Here is a 23805-nt window from a genome sequence, read left to right as displayed (position 1 = left end):
GAGTAGATATGGAGAAAAGGTACAACACTGACACATACTTTTCCTTGCTTTAAACAGTCTAGTTCAGTTGCCTTTGCATAATCAATAAAACACAAGTAAACATCTATGGTATTCTCTGATTTCAGTCAAGATCCATTTTGTAGCAAAAAAGAATAATGGAAAAGGAACTGGAAACCTGTGTTCTAATTATAGTTCAAAATCTAAAGCAAGAAACTCATTGCTGTTGAGTCAGAATCTCCTCATAGCTGGCCCTTTAACAGTCTTCCGTGTCTGTGAACTGATCAGAAGGAAACTGCCCACCTACAACCTGAGGAGCTGCTGGTGGATTTGAAGAGAGATGTGACCTTTGATTCGGCAGTATATTTCCATTCTAAAAGTGTCTGCATTTGGACAAATTTTGTTCTTTTGGACTGATTTGTAAGGATGTTGGATACATTTTTAAAATTATTCTTTCAAGCTGGCTATTTACATTATGGTTACAATATGTTTCTCTTTTCCCTCTCTCCCAGTGGGAGAAGTTCCTTTCAGTACACTAGCCTTACTGATTCACCTTCAAATTTTATTTGACATCAAAATCTTTCCCAGCTCCTTCACATATGTTCATGGAAACCTGAATAAAAAATATACACCAAGTAAGTTTTCCATTTCTTCTTTCTTTTTTAAAATTGAATTTAATGAAAGTTTACAGAGACTTAGGGTTTCCAGTCACTCATTTTTGCACTTTCTTCCCTGCCCACCCCCTCTCCCCTAATTCACTTTCATTGCTATGCAATCCACACCACCCCCCCAGACTATTGCACTCTGCAGCCTTCATTCTGGACTCCTGTCATGACAATAATACCCAATCACATATCCATTTTAAACAGTCCTCTCTCTTATCTGTTTCAATGCAGTGTACATCATTCCTCCCCTTCTTCTCTGTCTCAATGTCACTGTTGTTTTACAATAGTGGCCCTATGCAATATTTGTCCTTTTGTGACTGAGATATTTCACCCAGCATAATGTCCTCTAGGGTCATCCATTTTTCATAGTATTTCATGAGTTCCTTGTTTTTCCGTGCTGTATAGTATTCCATTGTGTGAATATACCAGAGCTTCTCTATCTATTCATTTGTGGATGGACACTTGGGTTGTTTCCAGCTCTTTGCTATTGCGAACAAAGCCGCAATAAACATGGGTGTGCATATATCTGCTTGGGTGGCAGTTATGGTTTCTTTAGGGTAAATTCCCAGAAGTGGAATTGCTGGCTCAAATGGTATGTCTATCTGCAACCCTTTGAGAAAGCGCCATACAGCCTTCCAAAGTGGTTGTACCATTTTACACTCCCACCAACTGAAAAGTGTTTCAGTTTCTCCACAATCTCGTCAGAATTTGTTGTTTGCTGTTCTGTTAAATGTTGCTATTCTTACTGGGGTGAGATGATAAATATGTCACAGTAGTTTTGATTAGCTAGGGATTTTGAACATTTCTTTATGTGTTTTTTGGTCATCTGAAAGTATTCTTTGCCAATGCAAATACCAGTTCCATTCTTCAACGAGATGGAAAAGGCTATCTCCAATTTCATTTGGAATGGAAAGTGGCCCTGAATAAGCCAAACGCTCCATAAAAAGGGAATTAAGATAGGAGGCGTCTCACTCCCTGATTTCAAATCCTACTACATTGCCATGGTGGTCAAGACAGCATGGTACTGGTACAATGAGAGACACATAGATCAATGGAATAGAATTGAGAATCCAGAAATCAGCCCATCTGCCTATGATCAACTGATTTTTGACAAGGAGATGAAATCAGTCAAATGAGGAAATGACTGCCTTTTTAACAAATAGTTTTGGCAAAATTGGAAAACTATCTGCAGAAAACTCAAGCAAGATCCACAACCCACTCCATATACAAAAAGTAACTCAAAGTGGATCATGGACCTAGGACTAAAACCAAGGAGTATAAATGTCATTAAAGAAAAGCTTGGAATAACCCTAGAAGTCCTATTTACAACATAAACAGTCTTCCAAGCATCCTAAAAATACCTACAACCAGGAGAGGATAAAATAGATGGATGGGACCTTCTAAGAATCAAATCCCTATGCACATCCAAAAACTTCTCCAATAGGGTGAAAAAGGGAAACACAGATTTGGAATGAATATTTGGTAATGACATGTCAGACAAGGGACTTATATCTAGAATTTATAAAATACTTAAGCACACCAAGTACTTTTAAAATGCATGTTGATAGTAAAACATAAGAAGAATATAGTACCAATATTTTAAACATTCCCCTCAATTGTAGCTTTGGATCTGCTTGGTTATGCTGTCTGTACTTTTCTTTTTTTCTATTTCCTTCTCAGCTGTGCTTTTACAATATGTATTTGTCAAATATTCAGAGTTGTGAGTCTATATCCCTTTTTGCTCTTCCCATTCCATCTCGTTTTCTGCTCGTGTCCTGCTCCCTCCTTTTTTTCAGACTTCTTTCCCCATTTTCTACGTGTTCTTGCATTTCCATTTCTAATTCCTTCTTCTCCATACTTCCTTCCTTGTTTGGGCACTCCCTCTTATCCCTTCAGCTCCTCTCCAAACTTTTCTGTCTTTCCCCTCTCCCTCTCATGTACTTTGAAGCTCCCAAAGATGGGGCAAGGATGTCACTTTAAAGACTAAAGGATGCCTGGCACAAACCATGGCATTTTGAATTGCTTCATATGCCTGTGAAAATTGGACAATGAATAAAGAATGCCTGTGAAAAATTGACACCTGTGAATTGTGATGCAGGTAAAGAATATTGAATGTACTGTGGATTGCCAAAACAAGAACAGACAAATATGTCTTAGAAGAAGTGCACTGAGGATACTCTTTACTGTCAAGAATGGTGAAACTTTGGGCTTGTTATCTGAAGGCGTCAGTCCTTGAAAAATTCTTGGTAAGATGGAGTGTCAGAGAAAGAGAGGAAAACACTTAGTGAAATTATTACTGTATTTGGCAATCGTTTCTAAGACTATTGTTATTGTGCCCATTTCCAAACATACCTCATCAATATCATGAAGAGTACTGCAAAATACCCCGAAAATTGTGAGACTATTTGGAAAATTGTAGACAGTTCACTAAAATCAGCTGAAAGAGGTGAACAAACAATCAAGAACACATTTAAAATGTTTTCGTTCAACTTGATAAGAAAATTCAGAGATTTACCCTGCCAAAACCTGAGCTCAACATGGGTTTTTTTTTCATGTTGCACCACTGATGACATCAACCTTTATGATTTATTTTACTATTAGTAAAATATTTACTTTAGTAAGTGTGTCAGTTTTAAATACAATTCATACTGACATAAGGTACAAAACCTTCTGCTTTTTGAAGCCACATGTGGTATTTTTGTTTTAACAGCACTACTAAGACAAGAATATTATTATTCTCTTCAGAAAAAAAATTATTTGATCTTACTCACATTGCATACATAAACGTGTGCATACCCACAATGCTAGCTTTTAGAATGTATAAATTCAGAACACAATATTGGCATATTCATTGTTGATCCAATGTCTAATTTGATTGACTGTGCCTGCCCTGTACTAGTCACTGCATATTTTACATACTATGCCTATATACTGAGCATATGTATATTGAGCATGGTGCTCAAAGCAGACCTTTTTTATCTAGTTAATGAAACATTTTCTCACTTTTAAGGTAAGGGATAGTTTTTAATTAAGATTTAAAGATTATTTTAGAGTAGTAGTTTAAATAGCCTCTTTGACTCCAGAAAGTCTGGATTCTATAGCGTTAAATACCATAGTGGTTGCCCATCATGAACAGTGTTTGGAGGAGTTTCCAGATTGATTCAGATTGGAAGCAGGAGTGGCATCCACTTCCTAAACAAGATACCTTTGGAAACTCTATAAATTCTAGAAATATAAAGAAATGATGTTAAGTATAGAATAGAATTCAGGTCTTTTGTGGTTGATATGAGTTATATTCAACTTGACGACACTTAACCACTGCTATGTGAGATTGATGTTGTTGTTGTTATATGCCGTCGAGTCACTTGCAACTCATAATGACCCTATGTACAATAGCCCTAAACTCTGCTCTGTCTTGTGTCAATTCCACTGTCTCCAATACACCCACCCCAATTACCCCAATCACTGAATCAATACACCTCATAGAGGACTTTCCCTTCCTGTACTGTCCCTCCACACTCCCAGGCATGATGTCCTGCTCCAAGGACCAGTCCCTCCTTGCAACATGTCCGAAGTATGTTAGACGAAGCCTCAGAATCCTTGTCTCCAAGGAGCCGCCGGTTTAATCCTCTCCAGGATGAATCTGTTTGTTTTTCTAGTAGTCCATACCCTCAATACTCTTCTCTAGCATCATAACTCAAAGGCATCAATTCTCCTTCTATCATCCCTAGTCATTGTCCAGTACTCTGATGCAAATGATTGCAAAGACCATGGCCTGTATCAGACTCACCTTAGTCTCCAGAAAGACACCATTGTTCTTCAGAACTTTGGAAAGGTCTCCAGACTTTCCCATCGCAATACATCTTTTAAATTCCTGGCTACTGGTGCCAAGAGTGTTGATTGTGGAGCCAAGCAAACTAAAGGTGTTAACAGTCTCTATCTCTTTACCATCCATCTTGATGCTGCCAATTGGTCCAGTGGTGAGAATCTTTGTCTTCTTGACATTGAGCCTCAATCCATATTGTAGGCTGCAGTCCTTGACACTCTGCAGCAAGCACTTCAGGTCCTCCTCAGGTTCAGCAAGCAGGGTTGTGTCATCTGCATAATGGAGGTTGTTGATAGATCTTCCTGGATAATCTGCTCTGCATATAGGTTAAAAAGGTATGGAGACAGTATACATCCTTGGTGCACACCTTTCCCGATTTTGAACCATGCAGTGTTTCCTTGCTCTGTTCTGATGACTGCCTCCTGGTCCAAGTATAGGTTTCACATAAACACAATGAAGTGTTCTGGTATTCACATTCTTCTCAGCCACAGTTTGTTATGATCCACATAGTCAAAGGCCTTTGCACAGTCAATGAAACACAGATAGACATTCCTCTGGTATTCCCTGCTTTCAGCCAAGATGCATCTAACATTAGTTACAATATCCCTAGTACCACGACCCCTTCTAAATCCAGCCTGGACTTCTGGCAGTTCTCTGCTGATGTGCTGTTCCAGTAGTTTCTGGATAATCTTCAGTAGAATCTTGCTTGCATGTGAAATCAATGATATTGCTCTATAGTTTCCACATTCTGTTGGGTCACCCTTCTTTGGGATGGGAACAAATATAGATATCTTCCAGTCAGTTGGCCAAGTGGTCGTTCTCCAGATTTCTTTGCACAACTTGGTGAGCACATCCAGGGCAGCATCTTTTAGCTGTTGTTAAATTTTGGAGGAACCGTCTTCTACTTTGTACATCACTCTTTGTCAATTAGCTATTCTACAGTAATCTGGGTTTGCTGAGATGCTGAACCTTGTGCCACTGGGGTGTCTAATGCCATAATGGTTTCCCAGTGTGGACAGTGTTTGGTGGAGCTCACAGTTGTAAAACAGGTTTAGAAGCAGAAGTGGCATCAACTTCCTAAACCTATGAAAACTCTGTAACCTAGAGAAATGACAATAGCTATAGAAAGAAATTAGGTATTTTATTCATAGAGTTTCTTTGAGTTGTGCTTGACTTGATGGCAATCAACAACAACAACAACATGCCTGTGTATATACATAGAAAAATGTTCCACAAAATATAACTATCTTTAGAGGAGATGGGATTGAATTTTGGGAATTTCTACTCTTCTCAATATATTTTCATATTTTAATTTTTTATAGTTAACATGTGCCAATTTTACAGTTCGATATAATCATTATCACATTAGAATAAATGGCATCAGATTTGCTACAGATACAAAATATGCCTCATAAAAAAGCTTATAAAATGTACAAATTAGCACAGTAAGTGAATAACTTTAGACTTTGGGCAACTTGCCACTTTTCCTTGGAAATAATACTGCCCTGTTGGAGACGGTCTTTTTAATTATGGTACATCCCTGCTACAAATATAACCTCTCTTTTCACCCCCTAAAAGATTGATTGATTTAACCGATAGGCAAATAAATGCAATACCTCTAGATTTCACAAAGACATCTAACCAGCTGTTTCATGATATCCTTTTGGTCAAAAAAGAAAAATGAAGCCTGAATGGTCTGAATGATCATTAACACCGAGGCCTCTATAATGAACTTCACTTATAACTGGATTAAAGTTGTAGTGTCAAACATTTGACTTCAATTCTTACCCTGTGCTGTCCTATGTTTCATTCAATGACTTGAGTAAAGATAAGAGTGTTGGAGCATACATGTGGAATGTGTAATTGATTTCCAAGACAAAGAATGGCAAATATTTTTAGTGGCATAATCAGAATTCAAAATGACAACATAAAACACAATGTAGAACAATGGCAGGTTCTTTACTGGGACCCAAAAACCCAGACATGAGCACAGAGTGGAGATAACTGGCCTGGGGCTTGGTCTATAGAAAACAGAACATGAATCAGAAGAAGGAATGCAAGAAGAAGGAGTTTGAAAAGCTATTTGGATTTTGTACAGCTTTTACATAAATGGAGGATTCACATGAAGAAAGTATTAATTTCTTTATGTTCTGAAGATTTCTATTTTGAAATTTATTTTTAAAACTTTCTGATTGTTTCTTCAATGAGATGGAAAGGGCAATTTGCAATTTCATTTGGAATGTAAAGAGACCCCAAATAAGCAAAGCACTCCTTAAAAATAGAAACAAGTTAGGAGGCATCTCACTCTCTGACTTCAAATCCTACTACACTGTTGTGGTGGTCAAGACAGCATGGTACTGGTACAATGACAGACACATAGATCAATGGAATAGAATTGAGAACCCAGATTTCAGCCCTTCTACCTATCGTCAACTGATTTTTCACAAGGATGAACTCAATTAAATGCAGAAATTACAGCATTTTTAACAAATGGTGCTGGTAAAATTGGAAAACCATCTGCAGAAAACTCAAACAAGACCCACACCTCACACCATACACAAAAACCAACTCAAAGTAGATCACAGACCTAGGACTAACACCAAGAACTATAGACTTCATTAGAGAAAAACTTGGAAGAACCCCTGAAGCCCTAATCCACAACATAAACAGTCTTCCTGAAAAATCATCCTGAAAAACCTACAACCAGGAGAGGATAAAATATATGAATGAGTCCTTCTAAGAATCAAATCCCTATGCACTTCAAAAACTCCTCCAACACGCCAAAAAGTGAAGCCACAGACTGGGAAAATATATTTGGTAATGACATGTCTGATAAAGGACTTATATTTAGAATTTATAGAATATGTGAGCACCGCAATGAGATAAAGGTAAACAAGCCTATTGCAAAATAAGAACAGAATATGAACAGACACTTCACCAAAGAAGACATTCAGATGGTAAACAAACACATGAAGAAATGTTCAAAATCTCTAGCTCTAAGAGAGATGCAAATCAAAACAATTATGAGATATCATCTCACTCCAGTTAGAATAGCAAAATTTAACAGAGCAGCAAACAACAAATGCTGGCGAGGTTGTGGAAAAACTGGAACCCTTATTCACTGTTGGTGGGAGTGTACCACTATGGAAGGCATTATGGCACTTTCTCAAAAAGTTGGAAATAGAATAACATTTGACCTAGCAATTCCACTCTTGGTAATATACCCTAAAGAAACCATAATTGCCATCCAAGCAGATATATGCACAATCATGTTTATTGCAGCTTTGTTCACAATATCAAAGAACTGGAAACAACCCAAGTATCCATCAACACACAAATGGATAGAGAAGCTGTGGTATATTCACAGAGTGGAATATTATGCAGCACTGAAAAAGAAAGAATTAATGAATTATTATACAAAATAGGTGACCCTAGAGGACATTATGCTAAGTGAAAGATCTTGGCCACAAAAAGACAAATACTGTAAAATGTCACTGTTATAAAACAGGATTGACATGGGGTTTGGGGGAAACTAAGGAAAGAGGGGATAAATAATGTACACAGCATTGAACAGACAAGGGAGACATGATTAGGTATTACTTGTATGACACAAGTCCAGAATAAGAGCCGCATAGTAAAGTTATTGTGGAAGGTACTGTATAACAATGAAAAAACATTTTTTCCAAAGAAAAAAGTGAACTGGGGAGGGGCAGAGAGGAGGCAGGGTGGAAAATGTGCAACAATGAATGAATGGAAGTCCAAGTTCTTAATAAACTTACAACAAAATATTTTAAAAACCCTGTGAATGTGAATTGAGCAAAATAGAAGGGTATTAATCTTGTATTACACTGAATTTAAAAAATGGCAGCCAGTCAAAAATGGAGGTAGCCTCATGAGGAGATTTCAATTCAGTGTCCCTTGTTTCTTTTCCCAGCCCTCTCAGGAAGCTGTGAAGGAGATGATACAGTTCTCTAAGGACACACTGGAAAAGATTGACAAGGCTCGCTCTGAGGGTTTGTACCATGAGGTAATACCTTTTTTATTATTTATTTATTTATTTATTTATTTATTAGGAGAGTTAGGCTGGAGAAGAAGATGGAAAGATTCTCCAGTAAGGAAACAGAGTGATATGAGAAAGAGAAGCTGCAATCAGTTCCCTTATCTGAATATATCCTTTGGTTGAGAGTATGACTCTATGATGCTCAAGCCTTTAGCCCACTTGGAGATGAGTTCTCAGTGACTCTTTAATCCAGTGAAATTTGGTTAAATGAATTTTGTTAAACAAACTCTAAGTTGGGTTAATGTAGAGAAAAAAGTTTTGGCATCTCAATTTGGCATCAGGGATGTCTGAATGAAGACAACGGTGAGAATAGGCATGGATTGCTTGCTGTCCTATAATTGACCCAATGAGTATACAGGCAGTCATCCCAGTATTTAACCCACTGTGCCACCAGGACGCCAGACTGTATTTGAAACAAATCTACAGATTCTAGTCTGCCATTTTATAGTTAAACCTGACTCTAGATGAACCATGTGTTCTCAGCCCTGGATATTACACTTGAACTGCTAGAACTCTTGGTGCCCATATCAAATCCTAGGACAATGTTACCAGAATCTCTGGGGATAAGACCTAAGTACATTTAAAGCTTTTAAGGCAAAGTTGAGACCGACTGCCAAACACAGCAAACCCAAACCAAACCAAACTTACTTCTCTGAAGTCAGTTCTGACTCCTAGTGAGTCTGTTTAGGAGGAGAGAGTGGAACTGCCCAATATGGTTCCATATCTATACATACTTAGGAATATTCTTCTCCTGAGGAGAAAATAGTGGATTTGGGTCCATTGTGCAACCTGACACACCTTCATTCTCTTGTCTGTATACCAGTTGTGTTCAACTCACCTGGGTAGCTTATTCTAAATACAGATGTTGATATTTCAACCCTTTTATTTGACTCATGCAACTTGAAACAGTCCATGAGAACTTTGGATCAGTATTGTTCTTATAAGATGTTTAAGCAAATCTGATGTGCAGATAGGGAGTGTGATTTCTCTTCATCTTTGTGTTCTGACATCATGCTGGGGAAAGTGAAAGGTCAGAAAAAGAGAAGATCATCCACAAGATAGGTTGACACAGTGACTATAACAATGGAAGTATATCAGAGATCTCTCAGACATTCTGTCGGGTAGGAGAGACAGTCACATAAACTGTTACATTGTTGTTGTTGATTGCCATCCAGTCGAGCATGGTTCATAGTGACTCTATGAACAAAAGACCTAATGCCTCTCTATAGCTATCGTTGTTTCTCCAAGTTCATATTCATAGTTTCCATAGACATGTGGTTTAGGAAGTGCTACGTTATGATACAGAAAACAAAGCAGATGCATGAGTTGAAAGTTGTAGCAATCAAGAGGACCCCACTGGCTTCTCACCTACTCTTAATTTCTCCATTCAAGCAAACTTTTTGTTTTGTTTTTGTTTTTGTTCTTGTTTTTGGGCCAGATGTAGAGTTGTACCTGCACCATGGACTTATGTGAAGGGGTTGTCTTGGGGATAAAGGAATGATTACAATGTTCACTTTGCCATACTTGCACCTATGAAAAGGCTTATAGATTCTGGGAAACTCCGAGAGGCACACTAGTTTGTATGACTTTGTGAATTTCATTCATTAAGGGAGCAAGAGAAAAATTAACTATTAGATGCAAAGACTGGCTGACTTTGTAGAAATGAATTTGTCTGTACACTCTAATTCTATACTGAATCTAGACAGACTCATTTAACTCCTCACCAGGGCCAATGTGGCTGTTTCCTCTTGGGTCTCCCAGCTGTAAAAACTTCTTTTTATACTAATGCTTCTTAACCCTCCTACCAAAGGAAATTGTCTAATTTCATGGGACACCCAGATGGTTAGAAATTATGAATGCCAGAATCTCTCCACAGATACTTGGTTTCAATTGGTGCTAGGGCTGCAAATAATTGATAGGGTGATTACAAACAAAAGCTATGGAGTGCAACTGCTTAGTTTGAATCCTTGTCTCATTGCTTGCTGTTGTTGTTGTGGTTGTTGTTATGTGCCACTGAGTCACCTGCAACTCATAGTGACCCTAAACAGCCCTAAACCCTGCTCTGTCCTGTGCCAGTTTCACTGGCTCTGACACAACCACCCCCATTTCCCCAGTCACTGAATCAATCCACCTCATAGAGGGCCTTCCTCTCCTGCACCGTCCCTCCACCCTACCAAGCATGATGTCCCTCTCCAAGGACTGTTCCCTCCTTGCAGCATGTCCAAAGTATATCAGATGAAGCTTCAGAATCCTTGCCTCCAAGAAGCAGTTTGGTTTCACCCTCTCCAGGCTGAACCTGTTCGTTTTCTTAGCAGTCCATGGTATATTCAATACTATTCTCCAACACCACAGCTCAAAGGCATCAGTTCTCCTTCTATCATCCCTAGTCATTGTCCAGCTCTCTAATGCATAGCAAGTAATGGCAAAGACCATGGTCTGTATCAGGTGCTTCTTAGTCTCCCGAGTGACACCATTGCTCTTCAGTACTTTGGAGAGGTCCCTAACAGCAGAATTTACCATTGCAATACATCTTTTAATTCCTTGGCTACTGGTGCCAAGAGTGTTGACTGTGGAGCCAAGCAAACTAAAGCTGTTAACAATCTCAGTCTCTTCACCATTGATCCTGATGCTGTCAATTGGCCCAGTGGTGAGCATCTTTGTCTTCTTGATATTGAGCTTTAATCTATATTGAAGGCTGCAGTTCTTGACCTTCTGCAGCAAGCACTTCAGGTCCTTTTCAGTTTCAGCAAGCAGGGTTGTGTCATCTGCATAACAGAAATTGTTGATGAATCTTCCACCAATCCTGATGCTGCACTTCTCATAGAGTCCAGCCTCCTGGATAATCTGTTCTGAATATAGGTTAAAAGGGTATGGAGATAGAACACATCCCAGACGTACACCCTTCCCAATTTTGGGCCATGCAAGGTTTCCTTGCTTTGTTCTGATAACTGCCTCCCGGACCAAGTATAGGTTTAGCATTAGCATGATCAAATGTTCTAGGATTCTCATTTTTCTCAGAGTCAGCCACAGTTTGTTGTGATCCACACAGTCAAACACATTTGCATAATCAATGAAGCACAGATAGACATTCCTCTGGTACTCCTTGCTTTCAGCTAAGATCCATCTAACATTAGCTATGTTTCAGTTGATATCTCCCTATCAACTGTTGTTGCTGTTGTTGTTGTTGTTAAGTGCCGTCGAGTCGCAGGTGACTCATAGCGACTCTGTGAAGGAAAGTCCTCAACACTTGTGTGTCTTTCATCCTCTCTCCAGGTTCATAGGGTTTCCAGAGGCAATCTATTATGGAAGTGGATGCCACTACATCACTATAATTCCCTACTGCTGTGAGGTTAAGCACATACACATACACCAACACACCCCCTTATGCATGTGCTTGCTCTCACACTAGTGCAACAATGTAATATTACACATGTGTGTGTGTTTGTGTGTGTTAATAGGTTGCCGTGCTAAGTTATTACTGGCTTATTGGTAAGGAATTGTGTTGCAAACCCAGAGGTATGCAGTTCAAATCCACCAGCTGCTCTATGGAAGAAAGATGGGCAATCTCCTCTCATGCTATTTATTGCCTCTGAAAACCCACTGGAGGGTGAGATAGGGGTTGGTTTTGACTTGACAGTACACTCAACAATGGAAATTTGAACCCACTAGCTGTTCCATAGGAGAAGGATAAGAAATTTAAAAAATGAGTGATTTTTTTTAAAAAATGGAAATTTGTACACTGATGTGTACAATAATGATCTTATAGCAGCATTATTCAAAATCATAAGAACATGGAAACAGTCTTACTGTCAATCAATAAATTAATGGATTTAGAAATGATGTTACATTCACACAATAGAATAGTATTCAAAGAACACTTAAAGTATCGCATAATGTGGGAGAGACTGGAGAGCAAATATGAGTATTTTAAAGAGTGAGTATATAGAGTATAGAAATTATCAAGCAATATGATAATATCACATGCAAGCAAGATTTTGCTTAAAATTATCAAAAAATGACCATAACGGTCAACTGCCAGATGTCCAGGCTGGGTTTAGAAGAGGCCATGACACTAGGATCATTATAGCCAATGTTAGATGTATCTTGGCTGAAAGCAGAGGGTACCAGAGGAATGTCTATCTGGGTTTCATTGACTATTCATAGGCATTTGACTGTGTGGATCATAGTGAACAGTAGCTAACCCTGAGAAGAATGAGAATCCCAGAACACTTTTTTGTGCTTATGCAAAATTTACACTTGGACTAGCAGTCAGTCGTCAGAAAAGAGCAAGGAAACACTGTAGAAAATCAGGAAAAGTGTATGCCAGGGATGCATCTCCACACATTTTCAATCTCTATACAGAACAGATAATCCCAGCAACTGGGATCCATGAGGAAGAAGAGACATCAGGATTGGAGGAAGATTCATCAACAGTATGTGTTATACAGATAGCACAACCATACTTGCTGAAACTGTGTAGGACTTGACGCATTTGCTGCAGAAGGTCAAGGACTGCAGCCTTAAATACGGATTGAAGCTCAACATCAAGAAAACAAAAATTCTCACCACTGGGCCAACAGGCAGCATCATGATAGATAATGAAGAGATTGAGATTAACAGCTTCAGTTTACTTGGCATCACAATCAACACTTTTGGTACCAGCAGCCAGGAAATAAAACGATTAATTGCTTTGGGAAAATCTGCTGTCAGGGACCTCCCCAGAATACTAAAGAGCAATGAAGTCAGTCTAGAGACTAAACTACACTTCATCCAGGCCATGGTCTTCACAATTACCTGCTATTCATTAGAGACCTGGACAATGACTAAGGATCATAGAAAAAGAATTGATGCTTTGAGCTGTGGTGCTGGAGAAGAGTATTGAATATACCATGGACTGCTAGGAGAACAAAAAGTTCATCCTGGAGAGAGTGGAACCAGGCTACTCCTTGGAAGCAAGGATTTTGAAGCTTCATCTGACATGCTTTGGCCATGTTGCAAGGAGGGACCAGTCCTTAGAGATGGACACCATGCTTGGGAGGGTAGAGGGACAGCGCAAGAGAGGAAGACGCTGGGTGAGATGGATTGGCTCAGTGACTGGGGTTATGGAAATAGATATGTCAGAGACAATGAGGTTGGCTTATGATAGAGCAGGTTTCAGGGTGGTTGAACACAGGGTCACTATGAGTCACAAGTGACTTAACGCACATTAATAACAGTAGTGCAGGGTGTTGCACCGCTAAGTATTGCAATGTCATAATAATATGAGCTGTGAGCTAAGTATGTGTCATGGGCCACTGATAATGAGCAATAGGTGCTTATGTCTCATTTCAGGTGGTGAAATTATGTCGGGAGTGCCTGCAGAAACAGGAGACCATATTCTCTGACACCAATCTCTACATGCTGCGAATGCTGAGTATCGTTTCAGAGGTCCTCTCTTACCTCCAGGCCTTTGAGGAGGCTGCTCACTATGCCAGGAGGATGGTGGATGGTTACATGTAGGTTCCAGTCCTGGGTCTCACAGACTCACAAATGTGTGTCTATTCCAAGTATGGCAAGCAAATGGTACACACATGTTGCCATTCCACCTTCCTCCACCCACAGCTGTTGTTGTTGTTAAGTGCTGTTGAGTCGCAGGCGACTCATAGCGACCCTATGAAGGAGAGTCCTTGACACTTGGGTGCCTTTCATCCTCTCTCCAAGTTCATAGGGTTTCCGGAGGCAAGCTATTACAAAAGTGGATGCCACTCCTCCTTCTAAACTTGTTTTAATTGGGGAGCTCCACCCCACTCTCTGTCCACATTGGGTAACCAACCATTAACACATTTGACACATCAGTGTCACAGTGTTCAGCCTCACAGCAACCACAAGTGACCGCTGTGCGGCAACTTGTACACCAGGGCTATACGATCTAGAGGAATGTCTGAACAAAAACAAGGAAAGATAGGCCCGAGGGCCGGGGATTAAAAGTCACCCACCTTTGGCTTGGTACCATCGCTTTCTGTCCACTGGGCCAACTGATCTCTCTCTCTGTGTTGATATTATTGTTGTTAAGTGCCATCAAGTCACAGGCGACTCATAGTGACCCTATGAAGGAGAGTCCTCGACGGTTGGATGCCTTTCATTCTCTCTCCAGGTTCATAGGTCACCCACAGTAGACATCAAAAATCGATCATGGTTATCCTTACAGAGAGTCTCTTTACTAGGAGGCTTCAAATAGCAATGATCAATCAAAGCTGGTGCCTGAGAGGAAACCTAGCTCTCATCCATGGTCTTCTCCCAGATTCACTTGAGTAGCATCTTATTTTCCTTAAGACTAAGCCCATTTAAATGTTAATAATTTTAAAATATCCTCCTCTTTAACACTCAACATAGGAATATAAGTAGCCCTGCTGGTGTAGTGCAGAACATATTTGGCTGCTGACCAAAAGTTGGTAGTTTATATCCACCAGTTGCTCCATGGGAGAAAAGCAGACAGAATCCTCCTGTAAAGATTTAAAGATTAAAGATCAATCTTGAGATCCCAATGGTGCAAAAAAATCAACCTGATGGCAATAAGTTTTTGGTAGAGTTTAAAGAAGTAGACCTTTCTTCCTCAGGAGGCATATATCTCATAAGGTTGGCAGGAGGAGAGGGGCTTGATCAATGAGGTCACTTTATAAATTGTCATGAGAACCATTGGGATTATGCACTGTTGTTATTTACTACGTCTCTTACAGGAAGCTTTACCATCCCAACAATGCCCAACTGGGCATGGCTGTGATGCGGGCAGGGCTGACCAACTGGCACGCTGGTAACATAGAGGTGGGACATGGGATGATATGCAAAGCCTACGCTATTCTCCTGGTGACTCATGGACCCTCTCACCCCATCTCTAAAGACTTAGAGGCAAGTAGCACCTTGGACTGAACTCTCTGCCTGCTCTGGGCTCTAGTAAGGATGAAAGCTTGTCTTCAGGTATGATCTACTTTAAAGAAGCCCAAAGATTTCCAGTCAGAAAAGCAAGGAGTCAAATTGTGAATTAACACACTTCCTCTTTTTTCACATCAAGGAAGTTGAAGTCCAGAGAAAGGTCTGTGGTTGATAACAAAGCTGAAATTTGAACCCTGAATTTGTTGTGCTATTATGCTGCAAGGCTGGACAGAGTCTAAACAGTGTTGTGTAGGGATGCTTGTGTGTGCAGCCACTTACTTAGAAAGTACTCTGGACTGTAGAGTTTGGGAGCACTGGCTCTGTGTTCAGATTATCTGCACTGAGTTTCAGAATCACCACTTTTTAACTGTGTAACTTCTCAAATATTGGATGTCATTAGCCTCAGACATCCCCATAAATTGAGTTCTAAGCTCAACCAAAACTTGTCTTAGTCTGTATTGTCTAAAGAAACAAGACTGATGAGAAAATGGCTCATGTTTTTATTTGGTAAAAGAGGCTGACAAGTCCCAGGTCATTGGGTAAGACTTCAGGAAAGACTGTATCCCTCAGATAACCTCTGTGAAGTACAAAGGAACCTTGTCCATTTCACTGATGGCAGTACTGAGGGGTGAAATGATTAAGTCACTTTTCAAAATTCTCAAAGCTAGTATATTTGGGAACCAGTATTCAAATCCAGGCTTCTCATTAGACAGTTCCTAGTAACACACATTCTCTTCTGCGCATAATCTGTCAAGCTTCCCTCTTAGGGAGCCAACTTCCCTTCACAAACAATGTGTAAGCGAGTATATGTGTGTATATCCTCAGAAGGAGAGTTGTTTTGAGTCTGCATGAGTAGGTGTCATTTACCCTCTTGGATGTTCTTTTCCCGAGAAACAAGGTAGGTCAACAAAGGCCAACATGATCTGGGAGCTTGTCTGCAATGTTGATGGTGTCTCTGTCTCCCATAGGCCATGCGGGTACAGACGGAAATGGAGCTGCGCATGTTCCGTCAGAATGAATTCATGTATCACAAGATGCGCGAGGCTGCCCTCAACAACCAGCCCATGCAGGTCATGGTCGAGCCCAGTAAGGAGCCAGCTCCTGCCTTGTTCCACAAGAAGTAATGAGAACTGCCTCATGAAGTGACTGGAGGATCTTCTACAATTTGTGATCTCTGCAGACCACTTCTGCAGGAAGTGGTCTGTCTCTGCAGAGACCCTGGAAGAGAAAGTTGGGGGTAGTGTTCAACCTTTTTGCTGTGTAAACATGCACTCTGTCCCTAAAGGCCGTTTTGAGTCAATTAAACTCAGCTTTATTTACTCTAACTCTATTCTCTTCCAGCTCCCTGCCTAGAAATTTCTATTGTGTGCTAGGCTCTGAAGACAAAAATGTAAGTGCCATTTAGAAGGAGGCAAGATGTAAACAGATAAAATTAAGTATAATAAACATAACAATAAACTACACAGACAGAGGGAGTAAAGGGGTAATATGTGTCTGGTGTGCGCATGCAGCAGGGGTGTCGAGGACCACATCCCCTTCGTGAAGAGGCTTCTGTCTCCATTATTAAATCTGGCTTTGGTTCGTTCTCACCTTACTCTGCATACACTCATCAGTGAGCTCAGCAGGTCCATGGTTTAATGACCACCTTGAGACTCATGCTTGTCACATCTGTGTTACTCAACATTGCTCTTGACCTCCAGCCTTGCACACCTTCAAATGTTTTGCTGGCAGGTCAAACTCAGTATGTCCACCAGGAAACCCTTCTTTCTCTTTCACCTCTCCCCAAATCTGTTCCTTCCTGCAAGCCACACGAAAATGTCCTGAGGCACTTCTCCTCTAGGCACTTTCTGTTCTGCTACTGTGTCTTCTGCGCCAGGTATCCTACATCACACTTGTGCTCCTGAACAAACCATAGTTTCTTATCCATTTTTGAATTTTAAAATTCCCAAGATCCTGCCAATTCCCAGCCATCTTTCAGCACCTGACTTGAAAATTCCCACTACAGAGTTTTCTTTGAATGCCCTAGATTGAGCTGTCTGCCCTAAGTCCCACATGTCATCCTAGAGTCATCCTTTTTACCAATCGGCATCCTCCTTCAGCCTGAATGTCTAGAAAGTGGGGATCCTATCCCCATATTTATCTTTCTATCTCCAGCATTTGACAGGTTCTGATCACAGTTAGCAAGTTTGCACTGGATGAGTAAGTGATAAAATGAATGAGTTCACTTATCTAAGAACTAAAGGGCACAGAACCACATATTTGGAGATTTTACACCATAAACATAAACAAAGTCCATTAAACATCCTGTGTTTCTAAGCAAATCAGTGTAGCTTCTTTATTCCTTACATTCTTTAAGAGCAATGCTATCTAGTAGAAATTTCTGTGACAATTAAAACATTTTTAATTTTTCTTCCCAAAATAGCAACCACTTTTTAAGATCTGGAATGTGACTAGGATGATTGGGAAATAATGGGTTTCTCAGCAGAAACCATGAGGACAAGAAAGTAATGGAATGACATACATTGAAAACTAAAAGAACACAACTGACAAAACTGTCCATGAAATATGAAGAAGAGATCAAGATATTATCAGAAAAGCAGAATCTAAGAGAATTTGTAAAAACAAGACCAGCATTGCAAGGAACACTGAGAGGCGTCCTTCTTACTCAGGTACCACAGAAAGCAGGATGGAACAAAGTAACCAGCAACAACACCAAACAACTCAACAAAATGATAGCGATAAAACCTAGCCTCTTAATAATTACACTGAAGGTAAATGGCTTAAATGTACTACTAAAGGGGAAAAAAGTAGCATATTGGATTAAAAGGCAAAGTTCATCAACATGAAGAGACATATCTGAAAAGGGAAGATAAAGACTAAAAATAAAAGAATGAAAAAATATATACCAAGCAAATTACAATCAGTAAAAAGAATGAGTAGCAAAAAGAATCTCTGATAAAATAGATTTCAATGCAAAAACCATCACAAAAGACAAGGAAAGTCACTATATAATGCTTAAAAGGATAAATAGAACAAGAATACATAAGAGTAATAAATATCTATGCACCAAATGATAAGCTGCACAATATACAAAGCAAGTATTAACAGAACTAGAAAAAAAAATAGACAACACCACTATAATAGTAAGAAACTTTAATATACTATTCTCAGGAAAGGTAGAACTACCAGAAAGAAACTCAACAAAGATGCTAAAGAATTAAACCACACAATAAACAAACTAGATCTCATAGATATAGACAGGTGAATGCACCCCCAAACAAGCACAGTATACCTACTTCTCCAATGTGCATGAACATTCTCCAGAATAGATCATATTTTAGGTCACAAGGCAAGCATCAATAAATTAAAAAAACATAGAAATAATACATAGCATCTTCTAAGATGACAACGCTATACAATTAGAAATTAATAGCAAGATGATAAAGGATAAAATACCTAGGTCAAAAGACAAGCATAAATAAATTTTAAAAAGCATAGAAATAATACATAGCATCTTCTCAGATGACAATGCTCTAAAATTAGAAATTAATAACAAGATGATAAAGGAGCAAGTACCATACATTTGGAAACTGAGTAACATCTTGTTTGAACATGAGTGGGTAACAGAATAAATTAAAAAAAAAAGAAATTAAATGCATTTTGAAACAAATGACAATGAAAACACAAATTACCAAAACCTCTGAAAAATAGCCAAAGCCGTAATTAGAGGCCAATTTATAAGCAAACACATCTAAAGGCAAGAAAAAAAGATATTTGACTCTCTAACTCAACATCTGCAACAAATGCAAAACAGAACGGAAAGGAAACCTGACATCCTCTAAAAAAACTGAAATTATAAAAATTAGGGCAGAAATAAATAAAATACAAAACAGAAAAACAACTGAAACCATCAACAAAATCAGGAGTTGGTTCTTTGAAAAGGTCAATAAAATCAACAAACACCTAGTAATAAGAGATAAAAGGGGCAATGTCACGACAGAACCAACGAAAATAAAAAGATTAACAATGGAATAGTATGAAAACCTAGAGGAAATGGACAAATACTTAGAAACTGACAACATGCCTAAACTGACACAGACAGAAATCGAACACCTGAACAGACCCATTACAAAAGAAGAAATTGAACAGGTACTAAAACAATTTCCAACAAAAGAAAGCCCTGTGTTATGGTTATCTCAACAACTATGAAATATCATCTCACCCCAGTAACAATAGCAATGTTCAGCAGATTAGCAAACAACAAATGCTGGCGAGGTTGTGGAGAAATTGGAACCACTGTTCACTGTTGGTGAGAGTTTAAAATGGTGCGACCACTATGGAAGACAGTATGGTGCCTTCTCAAAAAGTTGGAAACAGAAATACCATTTGACCCAGCAATTCCACTACTGGGAAAATACCCTAAAGAAACCAGAGCTGCCACCCAAACAGATGTGTGCACATCTATGTTTATTGCTGCGTTGTTCACAATAGCAAAGAGATGGAAGCAACACAAGTGCCCGTCAACAAATGAATGGATAGAGAAGCTGTGGTATATTCACACAATGGAATATTAGCAGCACTAAAAAACAAAAGGCTCATATAATATTATGCAATATGGATGACCCTGGAGGACATTATGCTGAGTGAAATATCTCAGTCACAAAATGAAAAATGCTGCATATACCACTGTAATAAAACAGGAATGATGTGGGAGTTTAGGGGAAATAAAAAAAAGAGGATAAATAATGAATACTACATTGAAATAGATGAGGGAAAGGAGTGTTTAAAAGGAACATATGATTAGGCATGACAACAATCTAAAATAAACCGTGTATAGCAAAGTGAACTTGGTGAGATGGAGGGAGAAAATTGTACAAAAATGAAAAAATTATTTTAAAGAGAAAAGTAAACTGGAGGGCTAGGGAGGAAATCGTGCAACAATGAATGAATTTAAATACAAGTTAGAGGAACAAAAATTTTTTTTAAATAAAAATAAAAATAGTGTGTGCTAGAAGCCTCTTGTTTAAACCCATTAGGACCAGTGAGCAGATGTTCATGATTAACAATCTGTTGGGCATGACTTCTGTGGTGTGAAGATTAATTTACTATTATAGTTACAAAATGTCAGTTTCTTGTGTTTGGGGAGAACATTGTTCTAATTGGTACAACACTTCTCTGTAAGTTTGTTGTACTGAGACAAGTTGTGGGTTACTCTAATACTGAAAATTATGCCACTATTGTATGAAATGTCATAAGGGTTACCGATGGTGCATAGGTTTTAGGAGAGCTCCCAGATTAAGAAAGACATAGAAGCCAGATTGGCCATCTACTTCTTAGATAACAGGCCTCTGAAAACTGTATTAACAGTAGAGGAACATGAACTGTTCTAGTAATGTGGTGGTAGAGCCCAGATTGGAATTGAGTTGAAATGAGGAAAAATAATGAGACATCATTTATGATGAGGCTTCAGCTCGCAACACTCTAGGCATGTTGCTAAGATGGACTATCCCCTGGAGTGGGACATGATGCTAGGAAAGGTAGAGGGCTGGTGAAAGAGAGGAAGACCCTCGACCAGATGGACTGACATGATGACTACTACAATGGGCACTAGTGTGTCAGAAAGTGTTGGGATGGCACAGGATAGGGCAGGGTTCATATCTCTTGTTTACAGGCTTGCTATGGGTTGTACTCAACTCAACAGCACCTAAGAACATCAGCTGTATGGTACTCACTAACTCACTCCTTGCTTGCTGGAAATCCTTGTTGACCTTCCATTGGTTTCTAAAGCTGGAAATCACATGGAAAGAGATTGCCTATATTCCTCTCACTAATTAATTTACTGCCACATAGGGACAGCCTTTAGAACCCAGAAACACACCAAGTTGTCTATGGCCAACTGATATTTGACAAGGAAATTAAACCCATCAAATAGCGAAATGGCAACCTCGTCAACAAATGGTGCTGGCAAAACTATACTGCTACCATCAGAAAGCTGAAACAGGATCCACATCTTACACCATACACAAAAATCAACTCAAAATGGATCAACTAACTGAGAGTAAAGCCCAAAACCATTAAGTTCATCAGAGACAAACTATGATCAAGCTTAGGTGGCATAGTCTATGTTATAAAAAGACTGACAAATACAACCAGAAATGCACAATCTGGAGAGGGTAAAATTGATGAATGGGACCTTCTAAAGATTAAATGCCTGTGCACATCAAAAAGTTTCCCCAACAAAGTGAAAAGAAAACTACTGACTGATTAAAAAACATTTAGCAATTCTATTTCAGACAAGGGTCTCATATCAAAGGTTTACGGAATTCTACATTGCCTCCAAAAGAAAAAAACAAAAACAAAACCCCCTGATAACACAATTACAAAATGAGCAAAAGACATGGAAAGAATTTTCACAGAGGAATATATTCAGATGGTCAACAGACACTTGAAGAAATGCTCAAAATTACTGACAGTAAGAGAGATACATATTAAGACCACAATGAGATACCATTTCATCCCAGTAGCAGTGGCAAAATCTAACAGGACTATAAGTAATAAATACTGGAGAGGATGTGGAGAGATTCTTGCTGTTGTTATTCTGACTCCAGCTATCTTCTGGAATACTGTCCAACTCTCTCCTGGCATACATAATCAGTCTTTTCTTCCTACTATCTCTTTGTAATGACATTCTGTAATCGCTATGAATGATATTCTTTATATCCTCCCCCAGCTCATTAGTATTCAAGGGCTCAGATCTGTTCCTGAGATAATTTTTCAATTCAGGTGGGATAGACTCAAGGTCAAATTTTGGTTCTTGTGGATTTGATCTGATTTTTCTTAGCTTTAGTTGAACTTGCATGTGAGTAGTTGATGGTCTGTTCCAGAATCAGCACCTAGTTTTCTCAACTGGTATTTAGCTTCTGCAATGATTCCTTACACAGATGTAATAAATTTGACTCCTGTGCAAGCCATCAGGTAAAGTGTAGGAGTATAGTCATCATCTTTGTTTCTTACAAAAAGTAGACCTCAAAAGAAAAACACCAAAATAAAATGCTATCAAATTTCTGAAAACTAAACACAAAGAATACTGAAAGCAACTTAGGAGAAAGATTAAACTCCAATTTTTCAGGAGAAACTATGAGGAAAGAAACAATGGAATGACATATGTAAAATTAAAAAATAGCAAATAAAATGCCAACCAACAATCTTGTACCAGGAAAATTGTCCACCAAATCTGAAGGTGAAATTAGATAAAGCAGGTAAATAGAAGCTAAGGGAATTTGTGGAAACTAGATCAATCCTGCAAGAAATCCTAAAGGAGGATCTTTGCACTGAAAGCCAGTAATTACAAAAAATTTATAATAAACCAAAATCAACATATCTGATGACATTATCCATAAATTAACCTGAAATAAACAAAATGTGTTAAACATACAACGTTAGGGGCCATCGTCACTTTTGAGGAGATTATGGCTTCACTTTTCCAGAGACAGATTTATTTGTTCGAGTTCATGGTATACTTGGCATTCTTTCGCCAACACCGTAATTGAATGGCATTAATTCTTCTTCAATCTTCCTTATTCATTTGTCCCACTTTCACAAGCATATATCTTTTAAAATGGATTTGTCCACTGCAGTATGTTGCTTGATTTCTTGACTGTTGCTCCCATAAACATTTGTTGTGTGGCCAAGTAGAATGAAATCCTTGACAATCTAAATCTTTTCATTTTATCATGGTTTTGTTTATTGGTCTGGTTGTGAGAAATTTTCTTTATGAAACAAGGTGCATGTGTGTGTTTTCAGTATTTACATTGTGTTTTGTTAGTATACATTATGCTTTAAATAGCCATTCATATACATTGTCTTTTATGTGATCAATTACTTTTGATCCATGCTCATACCTCATATTTTCAGGTCCTCATTGAATCTTTCCTATTCCTTCACCTCCTCCCACCACATCTTCCCACTAACCTCTGCTATCCTAATAATTTCCCTCCTTCCCACTTTACTGTCCCTTTCCTCTTTTCCTCTTCCTCTTTTGAATGTTTATACCCATCTTGCTCAGTTATCCTTCTATTTTATAATAGTGGTCTTACACAGTATTTGTTTTTATAAGACTGAGTTCATTCAGCATAATACTCTCTAGACTCTCCCATATTATGTAGTATTTTATGAAATTGCTGCATTGTTGTTGTTATGTGCCATTGAGTCACTTGTAATTCATAACAGCTTAATACTGTGATCTATCCTGTGCCAATCTTTTTGTCTCTGACACACCTATTCCTGTTACCCTAGTCACTGAATCAATTCATCTCATTGAGGGTCTTCCTCTCCTGCACTGTCCCTCC

General features: G+C 38.8%; 1 protein-coding gene across 1 annotated transcript in view; it reads left to right on the top strand.

The window, feature by feature from the left end:
- Positions 1–16581, top strand: part of SMYD1 (SET and MYND domain containing 1) — a 94978-nt gene extending 78397 nt beyond the window's left edge. The window contains exons 7-10 of the mRNA XM_006902011.1: positions 8423–8515; positions 13880–14043; positions 15265–15433; positions 16426–16581. Coding sequence (XP_006902073.1) covers positions 8423–8515; positions 13880–14043; positions 15265–15433; positions 16426–16581 — 582 coding nt within the window. The remainder of the gene's footprint in view (positions 1–8422; positions 8516–13879; positions 14044–15264; positions 15434–16425) is intronic.
- Positions 16582–23805: the final 7224 nt, after the last annotated feature.

The sequence above is a fragment of the Elephantulus edwardii genome, unplaced genomic scaffold (genome assembly GCF_000299155.1).
Source record: "Elephantulus edwardii isolate Elephantulus edwardi_28Jun2011 unplaced genomic scaffold, EleEdw1.0 scaffold00357, whole genome shotgun sequence".
In the NCBI taxonomy this organism is placed as follows: domain Eukaryota; kingdom Metazoa; phylum Chordata; class Mammalia; order Macroscelidea; family Macroscelididae; genus Elephantulus; species Elephantulus edwardii.
Note: the sequence above shows the minus strand (reverse complement) of the source record. Positions and strands in the feature narration are given on the sequence as shown.